At 41.7% G+C, this 20,422-nt stretch overlaps 1 protein-coding gene across 7 annotated transcripts in view; it reads right to left on the bottom strand.

The window, feature by feature from the left end:
• Nucleotides 1-20,422, bottom strand: part of COL4A3 (collagen type IV alpha 3 chain) — a 147,199-nt gene that overhangs the window by 73,657 nt on the left and 53,120 nt on the right. For all 7 annotated transcript variants that reach the window (XR_012421527.1, XM_015432894.4, XM_005574465.4 and 4 more), the window contains exons 2-3: nucleotides 4,273-4,329; nucleotides 2,077-2,166 (exon numbers count right to left, since the gene is read on the bottom strand). Coding sequence is in view for 6 of the 7 variants with exons in the window: in XM_015432894.4 (XP_015288380.3) it covers nucleotides 2,077-2,166; nucleotides 4,273-4,329 (147 nt within the window). In the remaining variant the exon portion in view is untranslated. The remainder of the gene's footprint in view (nucleotides 1-2,076; nucleotides 2,167-4,272; nucleotides 4,330-20,422) is intronic.

The following is a 20,422-nucleotide window of genomic DNA, read 5'->3' as shown; positions in this document are numbered from 1 at the left end:
TTATGACTAGTCCTGAAGCAGGGACAGTCTTGTAGGACTGAGCCCTTACCCTATGGGGTCTGCACTAACCCCAGGTATTTAATGTCATAACTGAATTGTTGGGTACCCAGTTGGCATCCAGAGAGTTGGAGAATTGTTTGGTGTGAGGAAAACCCCCACACAATGTCAAACCAGGTTTGAACTCTGATTTTGTTCCCTGTGATCTCCATGACCCAGGAAAAATTACTCAAGTGCTCTGTGTCCGTTTTCTCATCCATGTAGTGGAGGTAATTATGGGAACTACATTGTAAGTCACCAAAGTCATGATTTGTGGGATCAATGTGAGGAGTAAATGAGATCCAGGGAGAAATAAATTGCCCAATGCCTGGCACAGAGTACATATGCAGTAGGATGGCTTTGATTTTGATGATCATTTACATATTCCATACATTATTCTAATACATATATATGTATGGTTTTTTTTATTTTTATTTTTTGACAGGGTCTCGCTCTGTTACCCAGGCTGGAATACAGTAGCATGATCATGGCTCACTGCAGCCTCCACCTCCGGGGCTCAAGCAATCCTCCCACCTCAGCCTCCTAAGTAGCTGAGACCACAGGCATATGCCACCACACCTGGCTAATTTTTGTAGTTTTGGTAGAAACTAGGTCTCCTTATGTTGCCCAGGTTGGCCTCAAACTTATGGGCTCAAGTGATCCTCCTGCCTCAGCCTCCCAGAGCAATGGGATTACAGGCATGAGCCACTGTGTCCGGCCTGTAATACATATTCTAATATATTATGAAATTTTTAAAAGACCCTATGTAGATCAACTATAATTATTTTTCACAGCTCATTAGTTGGTTTATAGCCTGCTGGAGGTCAGTAGTCAGGGAAATGAATGTGTGGGTGCGTGAGAAGCCAGGCTTAAGTCTAGCTAATGTCCACAGCAGGAAAGAGTACTCAGCAAATCCAGTGGTTATGCAGTTATTTAGTAAATCCTCTAGGGTATTTATTTAAACAAAGGCCTTTGCTGTATCACAGACTTTAGGATAAGAATGTGTGATGAGTGTGAAGGGTCGTAGACTCTGGATATTTAAGGGACCAGAAGGAAAAGAGAAACCCATGAAGGAAGGGAAGGATGGAGAGACAGGAGAAATACAGAAACAAAGACAGACAAGGAAGGGAAGGATGGAGTGACAGGAGAAATATAGAAACAAAGACAGACCAGGAAGGGAAGGATGGAGAGACAGGAGAAACACAGAAACAAAGACAGACCAGGAAGGGAAGGATGGAGAGACAGGAGAAATACAGAAACAAAGACAGACAAGTGTTTCAAGGAGAGGAGAGTGATCCACATAATTTGAAACTAAGCAGAGGGGTTCAGGTCAGATTAAGACACAAAAGTATGTATTGGCATTGCTCACTTGAAGGCCATTGGTGATCTTTGCTGGAGTGTTTTCAGAGGAGAGGTGGTAGCAGGCAAATCATTACTAAGGATTGAATAGTAGATGAACTACAGGCAGCATGTTTGACTATTCTTTTAAGAAGTTTGACAGAGAAAGGAAAGTCAGGGAAAAGAGAGCAATCATTTGGGCACAAGACCTAAAAGATGGAGAGGAATTTTGTATTATGATGGGAAAATAGTTGCATGTTTAAGAACTGAAAGAGAAAATCAAATAACAAAAGAAAAGCTGGAATGTCTGGAGAGAGGGGAGGCACCTCGTGGAACAAGGAATTCCAAGGATGGGGGCACAGGTGTTTGGACAGGTCTTGAATAGAAGCGAAAAGGGCTCTCATTTTTCACTGTAGGAGGAATAGAGGTAGGAACAGACACAGATGTAGACACTGTGTAGATTAGGGAGGGAGCTGGAGATGAATTTGAGCCACAGACTTGAAGCTAATGATGATCATTTGCAATAGTCTTGGAACAGGTTGTGGTTCTATGTGGCCAGCTAATACTGGGGACCAGGAGTTTGCCATGCACGCAGCAGTTGGCTAAGATGTGGAATTCTCTCCAGGTTTGCAACAGCCCAGGGGGTAGGCATGAAGAGGGTTAGGTGGGTTGGGGATTTTCCAAGCTTGCAGGATGACATACCTTGGGTCCTTGTGGTCCAAGCAAGCCTTCAGGACCTGTGAATCCTTTCTGGCCAGGAGAACCAGGGGGTCCAGGAAAGCCTCTCTCCCCCTGTTAAAACCAAAACAAGGTGAGAAACACAGAACAACAACTATCCAACAATAAACACACCAACAACCTTATGTTCTCTTGTTTATGACTTCATGATGACTCTTTGCATATTTTTTCCTTGGATTAAAAAAATCATAATTAGCACTCAGGAGTGACTGCATAGGTAACCAGAAAGCTACCAGTTGTTAGTATTTGTCTATAGGCTTGAAAGTGGTGGCTCTTGGTCTTGTAGAAACTTGACTTTCCCCCACGGTAGGGCTATGTAGAGCAGAGCTTAACGGAGAAGGAATAAAAAATGAAAGGGAAAGCCCAGGAAGAAGCTTCAAGGTTAGTGGAGTGTTTGTTGTGGGATGGAGAGACAGTGAGGGTCAGGTGCAAGAAGGGGTTTGGGGAGTGTGCATAATTACTATGTAGCTTGAAAGAACGCCGCCAGGCAGGTTATGAGTCTCAGCCCTTTTTTAATACACAGGAGTTAGTAATCTGCTATTTGTGTGGGAGATGCAGGAGAGGTAGCAAGGGTGGCATAACCAAAAAGGTGTGAGCTCAGTAATGTTTTAGAAGGAGTCGGATAATATTAGGAGAAAGTACCTAGTAAAAGTGAGTGAAAGTATTTTAAGCCCAAGGCTTGACACGGTTCTACCAACAAATAATCTTCCCATGGATGTATATCTTGGAATTACGTTTGTCCCTCAGTGTCGGTGGGGCATTGGTTCCACGACCTTCCCCCCACATGTAAACCTGTGGATCCTTAAGTCTCTTACACAAAATGGCATAGTATTTGCATATAACCTAGAACATCCTTCCATATACTTTAACTCTCTAGGTGACTTATAATACCTAATACAATGCAGATGCTTTGCAAATAGTTGTTATACTGCATTTTTTCATTTGTATTATCTTTTATTGTTGTACTGTTATTTTTTATTATCCTCCCTACAAGTATTTTCAATATGCCATTGGTTGAATCTGACGATTCAGAGTGCCTGGATAAGGAGGGCCGACTGTACTCTTCAAAAGTAAAGGCCACCGGCTGATTTGGTTAATTAGGTCAATTTAGTTACACAATTGGCAAATTAAAACAAAAAAGAACAAGTCAGCTATTTTACATTGTGTGTGTGCACACACACTCAATAAGAAGAGAAATAAAAGAATGTACTAGACCCCTCTCGCTCCTCGGTTACTTTTATACACCCTAGAATAGCATCTTGCAAATAGTAGAAACTCAATAAATGCTTCTTGAATGCAAGGAGAATCACAGAGAAAGTGCTTCTCAATGGGAACCTGAATTTTAATACATTCACATATTCAAGAAAAAACCTAAATCCAACTACATGTGAATTATGAAATAATTTAAAATAAGTATAATTATTATAATTAGCATAAACATGATATAGAAATTAGTTTAGATAAAGAGCTTTAAATATGTTCTTAAAATATTTTAAAATAGTCATCCTTCAATATTGTTAAACAATTAATTAGTGTCTCTGAGGAAAGGGTTTGGTAAGCAAAGAAAAAAACTTTAGTTCTGCCTCTATCTTAATTATCACAAATTGCAAGTTAATGGAGCGAATTAATGAGATTTCACGGCGTTCCTTTTTTTCTTGAATTCTGCAATGGAGCTACTTTCCTCAGCTGAAGTTTTGCCTCAACCACGCGCTGCTGTGGGATTTCTCCACCAGGGGGCGAACTTGAACCAATGCTGCAGGACAAAAATCTGTGGATTTCAATGTTTATTTTCTGTCAAAGTGAATGAGTCAATTTGTTTTCAGTTCTTCTCTTGCGTTTAGCAACATTGTAAATAGTGTATACATATGGAGACTTGTCATAAACTTTTTCTCTCTCATTTGCTACTTATTCTTTACAGACCAAGAAAGTTGTAATTTAATTGCCGTTGTATATACAAGGTATCTGAAGCTTCCTAGATGACTTTTTTTTTCTTTTCTTTTCTTTTTTTTAGGTTAATGTTTATATACAATTACTTTGACATCGGATTTGGGAAATGTAACAACATACTGCTGATCTTTCTGCTACCGATGAAAGAAGAAGGTGAGTTTTACCTTGTAGAGCTTTACAGTGTAAACAAGCAGTATTAGGTTTTGTTTTTACCTTCTCCCCTTTGGCTCCATCACAGAAGCACTGGCCTTTGTCTTTACAGACACAGCCCTAGGAAGAGGGAAAGAGAAAGGGTTTTGTTTAGAAACAACTGAATAAATCCCAACAGGCAGGGTAAAAGCAAATGCATTTCTCTGTTCTTTGAGTATTGGACACTATCGGTTAGGAGCCAGGTGACTTTGTAGCGATATATCAATATATCAATAGAAACACATCAATATATCAATAGAAATAAAGCAGAAAACTGAGAACATGTTGCATAAGGGAGAAATGTTGGATAAGAATACATCATTTGTATTGTACTTGGGAATTTTAAGTATTAAAGTAATGGCAGTTTTTCTCATCACTTTTAATTACCTTTGTACCAGCCTAATAATTTATATATGGAAATGACAAAGTCAGCTCTCCTTTTTTTCAGGATACTGTCTAATTGAATCATAAGAAATTGCAACTGTCATAGGTAGAAAGTGGTCAGATACTGGCAAATTCTTAGGTTCTACATAATGTTCATATATGCATATGTGTATATGTGTATAATATATATATACCTCTTAGTAGAACACAGGGTATTTGGTTGGTTCCATTACTTGAACGATTTTTTTTGCCATTACTTTCAATGGCAAAAGCCACAATAACTTTTGCACCAACCTTACATATATTTGCATAGATTAATATGTAATATATTCTATAGGTGATATTAAGGTTTTCTTTGACTTAAATAATGTTTAAGACTGAGAAGAGGATCAATATCCATTATGCATCTTTAAGGAGAACAACTAGTATCAGAATGTTCTTTCTTTTTTTTATTCTCAAATGTTTTGAACAACAGAATGTTCTTCCTTATAAAACCAAAACCAAAACAAAAAATTCAGCCATGAGTTAGACATACCTTATCCCACCTAAGTAGTCACTGTGACACACTTACCCCCCAGCCCGCACACCTATGCACATACTAGCTACAATGGACATCAAATTTGTAAAACTTTTATCTGCCAGCAGAGGAATAAAGAAATAGTTTCAAATAATAGACTTAAAATATGTTTTGGCTGGGCACAGTGGCTCATGCCTGTAATCCCAGCACTTTGGGAGGCCAAGGCAGGCAGGTCATTTGAGGTCAGGAGTTTGAGAGCAACCTGGCCAACCTGGTGGAACCCTATTTCTACTAAAAAAATATAAAAATTAGCTGTGTGTGGTGGTGGGCTCCTGTAATTCCAGCTACTCCAGAGGCTGAGGCAGGAGAATGGCTTGAACACAGGAGGTGGAGGTTGCAGTGAGCTGAGATCATTCCACTGCACTCCAGTCAGGGTGACAGAGTGAGACTCTGTTCCAAAAAAGAAAAAAAAATGTGTTTTGACATACATGCTACATATTATATGGTTATACATTAATCCTTTTCTTTATTATTTTTTCTTCAGATTAATATTAACTGAAAATTAATTTGCTTTCTCCAGAAAATATGTTGATAGCGGAGGCCAGGCACATCTAGGAGATATACTGGGTGGTTAGTAGGGAAAATAAAAAAAGAAATGCTAGATATTCCTAAGGTGGAGAATTCTATTTATACAACCAAAACAAACAAACAAACAAAAACCCACAGAAACAAACAAGAGTGTCTTTAACTGAGTATCTTTCCTTAGTCTTGGGCAGTAGGTCTTGCTGTCATTCCAGGAAGAGAGCGCATAGTAATTTTGAGACATTCATCGTTTGACACTCATCATGTTTATATACATTGTAATTTATAGGAATGGAAAGTACTGGGTATCTACCCAGAGGAAAATAAGTCATTTTACGAAAAAGACATTTGCATACTCATAGTTATAACAGGACTATTCGCAATTGCAAACATCTGGAACCAGCCCAGATGCCCATCAATCAATGAGTGGATAAAGACAATGTGGTATACATACCATGGAATACTACTCAGCCATAAAAAGGAATGGAATAGTCTGGGCACGGTGGCTCACACCTGCAATCCCAGCACTTTGGGAGGCAGGCAGGCGGATCACCTGAGGTCAGGAGTTCGAGACCAGCCTGGCCAACATGGCAAAACCCCCTTTTCTACTAAAAATACAAAAATTAGCCTGGCGTGGTGATGGGCATCTGTAATCCCAGCTACTTGGGAAGCTGAGGCAGGAGAATTGCTTGAACCTGGGAGGCGGAGATTGCAGTGAGCCGAGATCGTGCCATTGCACTCAAACCTGGGTGACAAGAGCGAAACTCCGTAAAGAAAAAAAAAAAGAAAGAAAGAAAGAAAAAGAATGAAATAATGGCATTTGCGGCAACCTGGATGGAACTGGAGACCATTATTCTAAGTGATGTAACTCAGGAATGGAAAACCAAACATCGCATATTCTCACTTAGAAGTGAGAGCTAAGCTAAGCTCTGAGTACACAAAGGCATAAGAATGATACAATGGATTTGGGGAATTGGGGGAAGGGTAAAAGCGGGGTGAGGGATTTAAGACTACACATTGGGAACAGTGTACACTGCTCGGGTGATGGGTGCATCAAAATCTCAGAAATCACCACTGAAGAACTTATCCATGTAACCAAACACCACCTGTTTCCCCATAAGCTACTGAAATTAAAAAAGAGAAAGTAACTGACTGAGAAGGAAATTCTATAGTCTCCTCAAAGTTGCGTATTTGGTATTTCTAGAAGACTAACTCATTGCAATTTTCCTCCCAAATATTTGGGATCGTGAAGTCATGTCTTGACTAAATGATTTTAGTCTTGTCTTTCTGGACTTTTAAACTTTAATGCTCATTTCAATCACATCTTTTAAATATACTCTACTAAAGCTCAACATGTGGATTCCCAGACAGCAGCATCACCTGGAGACTTGTCAGAAATGCAAGTTCTTGGAAATGCAAGTCTTCAGAACCCCCTCCCACCCCCCAGCATGCTACTCCCCCACAGCATCTGGAAGAGGCAGCAGGGCCTCCAAAAGGAAAGCCTGAGTCCTACACCCAAGGGTACCTGATACTGGGTAAGGAAGCTCAATCTGGGCATGGACCTTGGGCTCAAGTGTGCATGGAGGTAGCTGGCCACTGTTTTCAAATGGACAGTGATCACCTCTGATTCTTCTGCCTCCCAGATGCCACACAACATCTGGATTCTGAGCCTCTAGGACTAGAGGGAAGAAGAGCATATTGGCAATTCTCTAACCCGTGAGAAGGTGTAGGGGCCTTGAGACAGGCTTAATTTTATTTCTTGGAGTAGGAGTCACGTTCACCATATGCTACTAAAATTCTTTCGGTCTTGACTTAAGCAAATAAGTGTTGATCTTCTCCAGATTAGACTGGCCCCCTTTGCCTATACACTCCCATTGAACCTTTGCAGTTAGAAATTCAATGTCTATTTTTTCTGATGACTGTTTGTCCCAGGAGAGAAGGAACTGTGCAGTCATATTCACACTGGTATCTTTGGCATATAAGATGTCCTCAACAAATGTTTGTGGATTGACTGGATGAATCAATGAGTGGATGGACAGCTGGTTTATTTGCATCCAACTTGAAGGCATATGAATTGCATTGCTATTTGATGAGGTGCCATGATGAAGATATTTTCTGTATGTATGAATTATGAACAACTATGATCAAAATGGCAAAAAATGGAACCAGAGACTTTGGCTATTTTAACACATGTTAAAATTAACACAAGGCTAATTATTTGTTAGTTGCTTGGATTAAAAGAAATGCTTTTGGAAAAAGTACAAACCCAACCCTCAGAAGAGTTGACAAACTGTACCGTGAACACTGGTATCTCCTCCCATCGAAGTTCACCAACTGTTTTGTTGTTCCACCTACTCCATCTCTCTGTCTCTCCTTCTCTCTTTCTCTCTCTCCACACACACATACACAACTTTCCCCCCAAATCATTCAAAAGTAGACTGCATGCAACATGACAATGTACCCCAAATACTTCTGTATGCCTCTCCCCCATCTAATTACAACCCTTATCCCCAAAACTAAGAAATCGATGTTGATACAATAACTTCAGGATACCAGTTTTTAAATTAGATCTTCAGCCTTATACAAGGTCCTCAATGACCATAGAAAATGAAAAACTGTTGAAGTTTTAGCAAATCCATTATTTTATGCCAGAGATTTTGTCAGTGCTTTCACCCGCAGTCAACACCTGAGGCCCGATGTCAACAAGTGGCTCTCACGGTTGCAAGAATCCTTAGGACCCACCCGGGTGCTCAGCAGTCAGGTGTGGGGCTCTGATGTGAGTGTGCTGCTCCCATGAGTCCTCCCTGCCGGGCGTCTGCCTTCCCATCACCACCTGCCGCCACGAGGCGTCTCCTTTGTTGTCATCAAAATCACAGTTCTTGATTTTTTCTTTTTGTTATTGTCCCTCAGTTTGAGTCTTGAACTTTTAGTGGTAAAATATTTAGTTTTTGTTGTATTTGGTTTGTTTGCACATTAAGGTAGAATCTCTATTTGATAGTTGAGTACCAGCTTATTAGTTAATTGAAAAAGTTAAAGGAAGAGTCAAAAAACAGAAACATGAATACTAGTCAACTTAAAATATATAAATGCTCATGAATTCTGTAATCTTGTGAGATAGGGTCCAGGTTGCTCCTTTGGGAATGGGTCTGCTGTTTAGAGTTCAATGGCATCATTCTTGCTAAATCACACCCACAGTGCACCATCAACAAATTCCGGTTTTAGATTTTTTTTTTTTTTTACAGGCCAATTGCTTGTGGGGGCCAGGCATAGGGCTCATTCCTATAATCCAAGCACATTGGGAGGCAGTGGCTGGTGGGTCACTGGAGGTCAGGAGTTTGAGACCAGCCCGGACAACAATGTGAAACCCCGTCTCTACTAAAAATACAAAAATTAGCAGGGTTTGGTGGTGCATGCCTGTAACCTCAACTACTCAGGAGGCTGAGGCATGAGAATTGCTTGAACCCAGGAGGCTGAGGTTGCAGTTAGCCGAGATTGTGCCACTGCACTCCAGTATGGGTGACAGAGCTAGACTCTGTCTCAAAAAAAATAAAAAGTAAATAAATAAAATAAAAAAGATGCTTGTGGAGGGATCTGACTGTAGAGTCCTTCTGGATATTAATCCATATTTTTCTCTAACTCTTTAAGTGCTAGCTCAGTCACATGTAATTGAATAATAGTTTTTCTCTCAATTTCATTTTATCAAATCTTTCAACCTTGTTTTTACATAAGCAAATGTCTTTTTATGCATTCATATTTTATCACTTAGTTATTTAATATTTAAATTACTTCATTAAAATAGTAGTTCAACCATCAGGAATTAGAGTGAAATAGCTAATCTTAAAACCATCTGGTCTAAAAATGGGCAAAAGATTTGAATAGACATTTCTCAAAAGAAGACACACAGAGAGCATCATTGATCATCAGAGAAATGCAAATCAAAGCTACACTAAGATATCATCTCACCCCAGTTAAAATGGCTTATATCCAAATGACAGTCAATAAAAAATGCTGGAAAGGAAGTGGAGAAAAGGCAACCCTAGTACACTGCTTGTGGGAATGTAAATTAGTATAACCACCATGGAGAACAGTGTGGAAGTTCCTCAAAAAACTAAAAATTGCACTACCATATGATCCAGCAATCCCACTGTTGGGTATCTATCCAAAAGAAAGGAAATCAGTGTATTGAAGAGATATCTGCACTCCCACGTTTGTTGTAGCACTGTTTACAATAGCTAAGATTTGGTAAAAGGTGAAAGATTTATATGATCTGAAGAGAAACCAGAGTACACAATAGCTAAGATTTGGAAGCAATCTAAGTGTCCATCAACAGACGAATGGATAAAGGAAATGTGGTACATATACACAGTGGAGTACTATGCAGCCATAAAAAAGAATGAGATCCAGTCATTCTTGGATGACTGGATGGATGTCAACAACATGGATGGAACTGGGGATCACTATGTTAAATTAAATAAGCCAGACACAGAAAGACAAACATTGTATATTCTCAATGATGTGTGGGATCTAAAAGTCAAATCAACTGAACTCATGGACATGGAGAGTAGAAGAATGGTTACCAGAGGCTAAGAGGAGTAGTGAGGGGTTGGATGGGAGGTGGGATGATTAATGTATACAAAAAAAATAGAATGAATAAGACTATTTGGTAGCACAGTAGGGTGATTATAGTCAATAATAACTTAATTGTGTATTTTAAAATAAAGAACGCAGCCAGGCACGAGGGTTCATGCCTGTAATCCCAGCACACTGGGAGTCCAAGGCAGGCAGATCGCCTGAGATCAGGAGTTCGAGACCAGCCTGGGCAACATGGAGAAACCCCATCTCTACAAAGAAACAAAAACAAAAACAAAATTTAGCTGGACATGGTGGTGCACACCTGTAGTCTCAGCTACTCAGAGGGCTGAGATGGGAGGATTGCTTGAACCCAGGAAGCAGAGATTGCAGTGAGCCAAGATCAGGCCATTGCACTCCAGCCTGGGCAACAGAGTGAGACCCTGTCTCAGACAAAAAAAAAAAAAAAAGTAATTGGATTCTTTGTAACTCAAGGGATAAATGCTTGAGGGGATGGATGCCCCATTCTCTATGATGTGTTTATTTCACATTGCATGCCGGTATCAAAACATCTCATGTACCCCATAAATATATATATACCTACTATGTAGCCACAAAAATATTTTAAATAATATAAAAAATAAAAGAAAACTGATTGGTGTAGCAGACATGTATACTAGCTATACTAGGGGGACGCCTCCAGCTCCGGGCTGCTATTGCACAGAGGTATGGAGAATTCTGGTCCATCCAGCAGTCAGTTAAATGAAGAACCATTGTGAGAGGGTTGACTGTACTCTCCAGTTATACATGTCTGCCATATCATCTATGTGCATGTGGTCTGCCCTGCAGATGAGGCTCCAGAGCCAGGTCTAGAGCTGTATTTCCATGCCCCAGTTAGTGGAACTGCTCCAAACTCATTCCAGCTTTAATTCTCAGTTAAATTGGCAAGGCGTGGCTTGCCCGTGCAGCTGCATAATTAAGCTGACTAGGACTTCAGAGTATGTGACAATGTTGCTGACGTGTAGATGCTGCACCTGATTGTGTGAACTCAAAATTATAGTCAGCGCAGCTCTCTGGCTGCTGTTCAGCTGCTGCTCTAGAAACAAGCCCTGCCTGTGTGATGTTCCAGAGACCCCAGAACAGGGGTGCTTGAATACTTTTGGATGGTGATGACAGTAACTCAAGAGTCAAGATATTGATTTCTCTCACTAATGCTGTTTTTTCTTAAATACATTTTCATATTGCAAATGTTTCCATAATTCAAAAATTCAAATGGATTATTTAATTTAAAAGATACAGAGTCCATATTTTTATTCTTATTGATTTTAATCCATCTACATTGTTGGACCCAGTTTTTTGAAACACTACGGTTACTTTAATAGTAATAACCCATTCATTACTATTCAACTGTTAAATCACTTAAAAAACCAGGATGGCCAAAGGCTAACTATTAAGGAAGCATAACTAATGGATATTTCTTAAGCAACATTTTTATGATTTTTCTCCTTCCAACAATAAATTACCCCATAGTTTCCTCATATCTTAATGGAATACAAAATCATTTGTCATGAGGAGAAAGCTCTTAATAATAATATTATGGCTATTAAACCCACCATCAGGAAATGACCCGAGATTACATGATGTTTTAGCACTTTTGAATATTAAGCAGTTAAACTTGTGGAAATCATTCTTTTTCACAGTTGCATTTATGTTTTACAGCCTTACTTAAAATGCAAAATAAACTTTCATTGTAGAGAATCAAAAAGGTTTGGAATTCCAGAAATCACAGGCCATGTATGTATGGACCTACTGAATATATATGGACCCATCTATGTAGAGTCTACTGCCAGCATTGTAGCTACAAACTGGAGCTTTGGGAAATTTCTTAATCCTTCCAAGCTCCCCATCTGTCAAGGGAGATATTAGGATGTATCTTGCAGTGCTTTTGTGCGAAGGAATTGAGATGCTATCACTAGCATGGCTGGTACCCGACACTCAATAAGGACTCAGTCATTGGGGGCCTCCCTTCTGTCCTTTTTGGCTACAAGATCCCAAGCCAAAGGACATCCACAACTATTGTTTGATGCTTTCTTCCATCAGTCTGCACTAGCCACCTTCCTCCCTGACATTTCCTCTTGAAGTCCCTTGTCCAGTGCCAAAGAACTGGTGTTGAATCTAAGGGCAAGGGTGAGAGACTGCTGTTATCTATCTCTAACAAACAAGTGAATTAACTTGTATTTGTTAATACTATTATTAGAGTACACTGATTATTTTGGTTGATTAGCCAAATATCATTTGCCTAAGAGCACAGACACATTACAATGTTTTATTTAACAAAATATTGGTTAGAGACCAATGGTGGTATTTGATGCTTATCCAAGAAAGGTGCCAGATCAAATGTATTATACAAAGGCAGCAAGCCTTCCAGCAATGCGGATCAGTTGGGTCTCACACTCTTCTCTTGATCTCCATTCTCTCAGTGCCCGTGTGTCACCCATGTCTCCCCTGCACATCACTTTCTCTTACGAGGCAAAGTGGTACAGGCTGCAGGGCACCAGTTCCAGAGACAGACTTCCTGGGTCTAAATCCGGCTCTGCCACCTCACCTCTGTAAGTCTAGGCAGTCTCAGGTGTCTCGGTTTCCACATCTGTGAAATGGGGTCAGATTGGCTAGCACAGGTAAGCCCTTAGAAGAGTTCATAGGATACACAGAGCCATTACTGTAGGCTGTTACTGACTCATCGACTTGATACCGATCGTTAGGTGCTCCGGAGTTGAGGGTTTATCACTTTCCCTAAAATGCAGGTGGGAACTGTGTCTCACAATTCCTTATATCCCCCACGCACTGTAAACAATTATCTTTTTACCCTTAAAACTCATGAAGGATCTCATTAAACACATCCATTTTCATTGTTCATTAAATGCACATGCATTTTTATTAATAGACCAGAACATAATTCCCAAATAATCTTGACTATTTCCTCTTTCTACTGTCAACAGCCAGCATGCTTGTTCCTGTGCATGCTGGTGAAACAGACGTGGCCTGCCCTGCCTTTCTCCAATCTCTCTCCCGGAGCCCAGCCCAGCCCAGCCCAGCCTGGTTTAATAGCAGGGGGAGTTGGCACCGTTCACAGCTGGTTAACACCCTACTGAGCAGGTCTGTTGATTTTGCATTATGATTACTGACCCTGCCAGTCCCTCTGCCCAGCCAATAGCCTGAGGGGAAAGTTTTTGTGTGTGAAAAGAAGAGCTGACCAAGTATAGCCAAACCATGCCAGACAGACGCCACGAGCTGTCCTCTGCAGGGCCGCCTCTGCCCGTGTCTGCCTTAAGCAACCAACCATGTGCCCTGGCACCATGCCCTCCAGTGAAGGAGAATGACACCCTGGACTGCTTTGCACGGTACCCCTGCCTGCCCCACCCTGAAGCTGCTGTCACCACACTTGGACATCACAGAAATCTCACTGCAGCTGCCACTTCCTATCCCTCAACTCCTGTCCAGAGACACATCACTAGTCTAGACATCTAAACCAGCCACCCGTTTTTGATTTTCTGGATGACAGCAAGCATACAGATTACTAACTCTGACAAAGACGGTGCAATGAGAGCTCTCTGGTACATTTGAGAATAAACAATACGGTAAGGAAATTTTGCCCATCTTATGCAATGCAGAGAATGGTAGGTATACCTATAATCATTAACTCCAGCTTCCTTTTTTTGTTTCTTTTCTTTTTCCCCCTAAAGGTTTTGAATGCAGAAAGACCGAGAAACCTTCGCCATTCATGTAAGAAAAATAGACTGCACAGGATCCCTTGATCAGGATGGTGGTAGAGGAAATGAACTTCCGTCAGCACTGTAATGATCTCAGTATGTTTTGAGCACTTTCCGTGCTGGCGGTCTCATATTATCTCATTATATCTTACAACAATTCTGTAAGGGAGGTACTACTATAAGCTCCATCTGATCGATGAGAAAACTCAAATTTTGAGAGGCTAAGGATAGGAAGGAACACTGGGAGTGGGTATCTGAATTCAGGTGAGACAGTCTGACCCAGGGTCATATTCTCAGGTGCAGTGTTGCATTTCTTCTTCTCCTTTTTTGGGGGGAGGGGGTGGGGATGGGGGATGGAGTCTTGCTCTGTCACCCAGGCTGGAGTGCAGTGGTGCAATCTAGGCTCACTGCAACCTCCACCTCCCAGGTTCAAGTGATTCTCCAGTAGAGATGGGGTTTCACCATGTTGACCAGGCTGGTCTTGAACTTTTGAACTCAGGTGATCTGCCCGCCTCGGCCTCACAAAGTGCTGGGATTACAGGCGTGAGCCACCGCACCCGGCCTGTATTTCATTATTGACGGGAGCTGCTGGCCACAAGGTACTGGGGGAGGAGGGGTACGTTTCTCTCCACCTCACCCTATCACTGTGGCCCTCATGATGGGATGTAGAATCCTAGTGATAAACATAACATAGTAGCTCATGAAATTAGCTGTTTAATGCGGGAGTTGGCAGACAGCAGCTTGCAGGCCAAATCTGCCCTCTGGCTGTTTCCAGCTGGCCTATGAGCTAAGACTGGTTTTCATATTTGTTCATGGTTGAAACAAAATCAAGAGAGAAATAACATTTTGTAATGTAAAAATTATATAAACTCCAAATCTCAGTGTCCATAAATTAAGTTTGCATTTCATCACTACAAGTTTTGTGGATATTTATTTTCTCTCTTGTTATATAGGTATCTGCACAGTAGCCTTCATTTTGCCTCTTGGCTTGCAAAGGCTAAAATATTTACTACCTGGCTCTTTATGGGAAAAACTTGGTGATTCCTGGTGCAAATTATCTTCATTACATTTTTTCTGTGGCAATATAAAAATTGCATTAAAAAATTAAGACACAGGCCAGGCACAGTGGCTCATGCCTGTAATCTCAGCACTTTGGGAGGCCAAGGCGGGTAGCTCACCTAAGGTCAGGAGTTCAAGACCAGCCTGGCCAACTGGGTAAAATTCTGTCTCTACTAAAAATACAAAAATTAGTTTGACGTGGTGTTGAGCGCCTGTAATCCCAGCTACTTAGGTGGCTGAGGCAGGAGAATTGCTTGAACCTGGGAGGCGAAGGTTGCAGTAGGCAGAGATCATACCACTATACTCCAGCCTGGGCAACAGCGAGAGTCCATCTCAAAAAAAAAAAAAAAAAGTTAAGGTAGAAACTTAAAGAAGAGATCAGCTGTGAGCTCCAGTGAGAGATGAGCTTCTACCTTGGAATGGCAGACAGGGACCTCTCTCTTCCTTCTGTCCTCCTCATGTGCCTCCCCTTCTCCCACTGTGCTACTGTCCAAGGCTTGGGGGACACAAGGAATATAATTTGGGGACTGGAAGAACCCAGCAGATCCTCTAGTCTGAAAGCGCTGCATGTTTTGAACGTCACAGGGCAGTAAAATAAATATGTCTTAAAAGGAAGACAAACAGAGGATTGTCTTAGTTATATTTTTCAATATAAGGGCAATGGCCACCTCCAAACACAAACAAACCAACACAATCTCCCAGCCCCCAACCCACAGCAGACCTCTCATCTACTGTCCTCATATTCCAGAGGAAAATGAAGATACCATCAAGCAAGTAAATGCCCACAGAATAAAAGACGTTCCCAGGCATGGCTCACGCCTATAATCCCAGCACTTTGGGAGGCCAAGGTGGGTGGATCACTTGAGCTCAGGAGTTCAAGACCAGTCTGGCCAACATGGCGAAACCCCATCTCTACTAAAAATACAAAAGTTAGTCAGGCATGGTGGCCTGTGCCTGTAGTCCCGGCTACTCGGGAGGCTAAGGCAAAAAAATCGCTTGAACCTGGGAGGTGGAGGTTGAAGTGAGCTGAGATTACACCATTGCACTCCGGTCTGGGAGACAGGGCGAGATCTGTCTTAAACAAAACAAAACAAAACGAAACAAAAAACAAAAAACATGCTGTTCCCTTAAAATGGGAACTTGATTTTAAAAAAAGCTCCAATTTTACTTGATAAAAAAAATCTCTACCTGGTTCTTCTTTTCCTCACTTGCTTTGGGCTGGGGCAACCCTGCACTGGGAAGCACTAAATTAGCCACAACCACCTCCGCTCTCTCCTGTGGGTCATTCTTTGCTTTGTCACCTGCTGCTGCAGGGCCTTCTGTCTGAGAGGCAAAAGTAAGCTAATCTTATCGAGAGACATGATGCTGATGGTTAACTTTTAAAAATCCGCCTGGAAACTGTCACATTTTTCAGAAAACATTACCTCTTCAAACAAACAAACAAGACAGAAAGCTGCCACCAGTGCTGCAAGTGATAGAAAGTTCGCGGTGCAGGCTGGCAGGTGGAGACACACATTAGGGCGAATGGGACTTCCTGGGTCATGTGCCTGGTTTGTTCAAAGATTTAAAAAAAAATCTTTGAAAATGTTATTTACAAAACCAAAGTTTAGGCCAGGTGGCTCGCACCTATTATCCTAGCATTTTGGGAGGCCAAGGCGGGAGGATTACTTGAGCCCATGAGTTGCAGATCAGCTGGGGCAACATAGTGGGATGCTGTCTCTACAAAAAAATTAGCTGGTCATGGTGGCGCAAGCCTGTAGTTCCAGCTATGCGGGACGCTGAGGTGGGAGGATCGCTTGAGCCCAGGAGGTTGAGGCCACAGTGAGCCATAATCGCACCACAGCACTCCAGCCTGGGCGACAGAGTAAAACCCTGTCAAAACCAAAAACAAAACAAAACTAGATTACTTTTTCTAAAAATAAAAATTAACAACAAAAAAGAAAATTCATTCAGAGCAATAAAAAAGACAGCTCGGCTGGGCGCGGTGGCTCTCGCCTGTAATCCTCGCTAACATGGTGAAACCCCGTATCTACTAAAAATACATTTTAAAAAATTAGCTGGGCGCGGTGGCGGGCGCCTGTAGTCCCAGCTACATGGGAGGCTGAGGCAGGAGAATGGTGTGAACCCAGGAAGCGGAGCTTGCAGTGAGTGGAGATTGCGCCACTGCACTCCAGCCTGGGGGACAGAGCAAGACTCCGTCTCCAAAAAAAAAAAAAAAAAAAAAGGACAGTTCATCTCAAAAATAGGAATTTAAAGTCCTATAATTTATTAATTGTTTTCTCAAATTATAAACATTCATTTTTCTTTTTTTTCCTTTGAGATAGAGTTTCACTTTTGTTGCCCAGGCTGGAGCACAGTGGCGTGATCTCAGCTGACTGCAACCTCCACCTCCCATGTTCAAGCGATTTTCCTGCCTCAGCCTCCTGAGTAGCTGGGATTACAGGTACCTGCCACCACACCTGGCTACTTTTTTATATTTTTAGTAGAGACAGGGTTTCACCATGTTGGACAGGCTGGTCTTGAACTTCTGACCTTAGGTGATCCACCCACCCCGGCCTCCCAAAGTGCTGTGATTACAGGCATGAGCCATCACGCCCAGCAGCATTCATTTTAAGTAATTTCTTTGTTTGTTTGTTTTTTCATTATGGAAAGCTACTAACTTAGTTTTTACTTCCTGGTAGAAAAAAATAAAGCCAGAATAAACATAGGAAAATTTTAAAGAACCATGGTTGAAACATGTGATGAAGAAAGCTTAGAGCTGCCAGTTATCTGCAGACACAGTGAAACCCCAGAGGTCACCTGTGCTTCCACTGGCTGATGGTGGGAGAGCTACACTCTCCATTGTTATAACTAATAGAATATTAAGATCGTAAAAGGCCTTAAAGTTCATGGGTCTCCATTACTCCAAGGTCAGTCTAGATCTTATTTGAAATCTGGAAGTTCTAATTTTCCCTTGGGCAGATGAGCTGACTGCTTTTGGGGCGATCGTGTGCAAACTTCAAAGCACAGAGGCTCTGCTGCATGTTAACTTTTCTGCCCAGCAGTCTGGCCTGCTTGGAGTATCAGAGCCCACACCTAAGGGCTTTGTCTTGGAGGAGCTCACCATGGAGAAGAGTAACTCCTTAGGGCTGAATTCATTCCTGGCTTAGTTGCTCACTGCTATGTAAAACATCTTCTCCCTATAAGTAGAGGACAATAGACACTATCTAATTAATACTTTGATTGGGGCCGGATATAAGTGAGATAAATCATGACTATAACTCCCTGTAAAGGTTAAGGAGACGATCTGATACCGGAATTTGCTTTATTTGTTTATTTGAGACAGAGTCTCATTCTGTCTCCCAGGTTGGAGTGCAGTGGCATGATCTCGGCTCACTGGAACCTCCATCTTCCAGGTTCAAGAGATTCTCCTGCCACAGTTTCCCAAGTAGCTGGGATTACAACCACACCCAGCTAATTTTTATTTTGTATTTTTAGTAGAGTCGGGGGTCTCACCATGTTGGTCAGGCTGGTCTTCAACTCCCGACCTCAGGTGATCCGCCTGCCTCAGCCTCCCAAAGTGCTGGGATTACAGGCGTGAGCCACCATGCCCGGCCTGAATTTGCCTTCTAAAATATATGATGTAAATGTCTGGGATATTTTTGCCCCATTTGTTATGAGTAACATACTTCCTTGATAGTATCAGCTCGTATCAAATTGTGATTAAGAAAACTATCTCTGTATAGTTTCATGATATTCCAACAGAACCTTAGGACAGTGGTTCTCAACTTTTCGTGTATGTGAATTATTTGAAGTCTTTAGTGACGTTACTTTCTCCCTCGAGATCCCATCCTCAGTGAGCAGGTCTGAGGCCTGGAATTGGTGCTTAAAACAAGCAGCCTGGGGGTCTCAGTTTCAGGGGTTCCCCAGACCACACTCTAACTTCCTTAGCATATCAAGCATTAAAAAGAAACTAAGATTCATCCCCAAAACTTTTATACCAATCTCTTTGATATTTATGAAATAAAACAGCAGTTATTTGTAAAAATATAGGATAGTTGAGATTAATGATCAATTCTGAACAAATTCCCCAAATGAGATGATGTCACTTGGTTGATTAAAAGTAGTTAGACTTGGCCATCAGTGCTGAGTTTGAACTCCTGAGCACGGTGTAGGAGGCTCTCTGTATTCTGTGTCCTCTATATCCCTAGCAGGGAGGCCACTGGCCCCCATGGGGCTGCCGCTGCGATTCCTGCCCACTGAGACCCTCTGCTTTCTTTTACATTCCTGTGCTTTTCCACATGGCTTTTTGGCCTGACATGCCCACTTCTCACTACCTCTGACCTTGCTTGGCTAAGTTTTGCTGATTGCAGAGCAGTTCAAAGGTTACCTCTCTTGGAAGACTACCTCCCTCAACCCTCAAGGTGGTTAGTTGTTCCCTCACTTGTTTTGTGCATCACTGACTTATAACACGTATCTAATTGCACTGTAATTATTTGTTTACATGCCTCTCTCCACCACCCCGCAAAGTTTCTCATAGGAAGCCACATCTTACTCATCTCTACATTCCTAGGAGGCAGGACTAGTTCACAGTGTCGGGGAGATGGGAGCCATGCTCCCAGAGAGGAAAGGGTCCTCTTAGCTGCCTCCCATGACTTCATGGGCCCGTTTGATGATAACAGGAGACCCTCTGGACAAAGCCTGCAGGTGGGTGTTGACCTGAGAACAGGCCAAGAAATGTATAACTTGCACCGCATATAAAATGAACATGAATCATGCAGAACAGAAACAGTGCCAGAAAAGGAAAATGTGCAAGGAAGCTTGAAAGATAGCAAGCTCAGGGGCAGGGGGCTGAAGAACTGCAGGAGCAAGATTGAGCACTGTGTGTCAAGGGTGCTTAAGGAGCCTTTTGTTGTTGTTGTTGTTGTTGTTGTTATTATTATTATTATTATTTGAGACACTGTCTCCCTATGTTGCCCAGGCTGGTCTCAAACTCCTGGGCTCAAACAATCCTCCCACCTCAGCCTCCTAAGTAGGTGGGACTATAAGCTGCTTAGGTGCACCATTGCACCTGGCTTAAGGAGCCTTTTAAAGACAAGGATGCTGAGTTAAGTGATCTATTGTGCTCGGTAGAGCTCACCCTCAAAGCCATTTTTCCTCCGTCACTGTTTTTTTTTCCTAATGTCCAATTTCAAATTTATATTCAAATCTAGAAGTGGTATCATCTATTCATTCATTCAAAAAACCATTTATTATGTACTGTGCACCAGGCACTATTCTAGATACAGGGGACACAGTAGCTTATATTCTAACA

Source organism: Macaca fascicularis, chromosome 12, assembly GCF_037993035.2.
Source record: "Macaca fascicularis isolate 582-1 chromosome 12, T2T-MFA8v1.1".
NCBI lineage: Eukaryota > Metazoa > Chordata > Mammalia > Primates > Cercopithecidae > Macaca > Macaca fascicularis.
Note: the sequence above shows the minus strand (reverse complement) of the source record. Positions and strands in the feature narration are given on the sequence as shown.